At 45.1% G+C, this 2,136-nt stretch overlaps 1 protein-coding gene across 1 annotated transcript; it reads right to left on the bottom strand. All coding sequences in view use genetic code 11, as the record gives it.

Moving 5' to 3' along the window:
* Positions 1 to 323: 323 nt before the first annotated feature.
* On the bottom strand, positions 324 to 1,694 carry EGR_00846 (hypothetical protein; the record flags this gene model as incomplete). The annotated part of the gene is made up of 1 exon (XM_024490095.1): positions 324 to 1,694. The coding sequence occupies one exon, from the start codon at positions 1,692 to 1,694 to the stop codon at positions 324 to 326; it is 1,371 nt and encodes a 456-aa protein (XP_024355498.1).
* Between the last annotated feature and the right edge of the window lie 442 nt (positions 1,695 to 2,136).

Raw genomic sequence — 2,136 nt, 5'->3', positions numbered from 1 at the left:
CTCACTGTGTAATACATTTCATTCATTGTATTTCACCTCAAAAAGCCAAATTGGCTAACAGTTCTTTCATGTTGCATGTGAAAAAAAACTTATACATAACGCATTTTGAGGAATGCCTATATTGTAAAGCCATAGAAGTGAGTGCTTTTTAATTCCCTAGGTAGGTATAGCTTTAGGGCCGTCAGAGTCCTACGTGCAAGAATTAACAGTGGCTAATGGGCAGATCGAGCAAAAAATTGATAACCAAAAGTGATCAGGCTGCTGAGCGAAAAAGGCGACTTAGATCCTAGCAATCTCCAGAAGCGAGTTGTAAAAAAGTGCCTTCAATTTCTCTCCTCTTCTTGAACCCCACCTTTCAAGCCATTACTCAATTCTGAAAGCAGCATCTCTTGAAAAATCGCCTGCTTTCCAATGTTCTGCGGTGAGGCTGACACCTTATTGCTAATATCATCAAGCAGGGAGTTCCAGTGAATCATATCAAAGTTAAGGGCTGGATTAGCATGATTATAAACGAGTGCAAGGTCACGCATTGAGGGTGATGCGTTAAAACTTTCATTTGGAGGGTAGAAATTATCGCCCATTGGGTGTTTGGAGTGCTTCACGAAAGAACAGGATGGAGGGGCCTGCGTCATCTGCCTTAAGTCAGTCTGCAATAATAGCGGAGACGATGAAGGCTTCGAACCGAGGATCGACGCAGCAGAGTTATCAATTCCGTCCCCGCTGGGAACAACGATGTTGGGCTCCTCTGAGCTGTGGTTAAAGTAGTGCATGCAGGGAATCGGGAACACTATCGGGGCTGCAGTTGTGTAGTTCACGGGTGCCGGGATAATGGGTGTTCCGGGTGTCGCATAAGACACTGGATTCTCGGCGCCCACGGACGCAAGATCAAGCTTCTCACTTGAGGTTTCTGGAGTAGATTCGCTTCCTCCTTGAGGCTTTGGTCCAAAAGTTTGAGCATAGAAGTCGTGATTACAGATGAGTCCAGGATTATCAGGAAAATAATACTCACATTCTGATGTGGAGCCCACATCCACCAGTTGGTCAGGCCTTTTTAGGAAGCACTCCGCGCTATGTAATAATTGTGGATCAATCAGTTCTGGTTGGGGCTGATACATGAATGGTGGAACACCAAGGTAGACCGTAGGAGTCCCGATTGCCTCCTCTTGACAGTTGCTGATCGCGGAGTATAGTACATGAGGCAGAGGCAAGTAATCACAGTAGAATGTAGGACAAGAACTTTGTTCCTGCACCTGTGTCTTCATATTGTCCATTTTCTCTATCCACCGAGAAAACACCTGTCTATTGTTCTCATCCCGCTTAGCCTGGCTTGCTTTAAGCCAGTCTAAAAGTCTTTGACGCTTATCCGGTTTCTCGTCCTCAGTGTTCGTCGCAGTTGGCTTCAGTTGACAAATTGGTCCTGATGTAGGCTTCTTCTTTTTAGATGATTTAGGGCATTTGCCGTTCTCCACCGCAGCCTCAGAGTGATGCTTTGCAAGGGCAGCTTCGGTGCCGGGCACATCACCAAAGCCATAGACAGAATCCTTGTGAAAGTTGCTATTGATTTGACCAAATATTGTACTGGGCGATATCGGCGGACGTTTTCGAGAAAGTCTGGCTTTATTCAGGCTAACCTCACTCTGCTGTTGCTTATGTGTGGGGCGGGAGCTGTGCAGGAATTCACGATTTGAGCTCATAGCCGCAGTTTTTTTGGCTGATGTCAATTAACTAAAAAGGGTCAAATGAGTCGACTTCGGTCCCGCTGAACAGCTGGAGCTGATCAATAGGTGTCAAATTTAATCACTTTGTCCAGATCAATAGTTGTGCCCACCCCAGATGATTGAGTCACTGCTTCAATTTCGGTTTGGCAGCGGGAATGAAACACGCCTACTTTAACATTTAAGAACTTGTATTAGGGAAGTGAGTTCCATGAGGAGAGTGGCTAATTGGGAGACTAGCCGTTTACATTTAAGACATTGAACTGACTTAAACACCGTTAGGATCCATACTTCGTTTGCAATTTCGCGCTAATGCGGAGACACACAAATGCCGGTTTCTCAGTAATAATTTTGTTTGAGAAGTAGTGCTTTTAAAGGCTGTGCAGCTCATCTCAAAGAATAGAAGACATTTTGATCCAAA

Source organism: Echinococcus granulosus, assembly GCF_000524195.1.
Source record: "Echinococcus granulosus chromosome Unknown EG_S00003, whole genome shotgun sequence".
NCBI lineage: Eukaryota > Metazoa > Platyhelminthes > Cestoda > Cyclophyllidea > Taeniidae > Echinococcus > Echinococcus granulosus.
The sequence above is the reverse complement of the archived record's forward strand: the minus strand, read 5'-3'. Positions and strand labels throughout refer to the sequence as shown.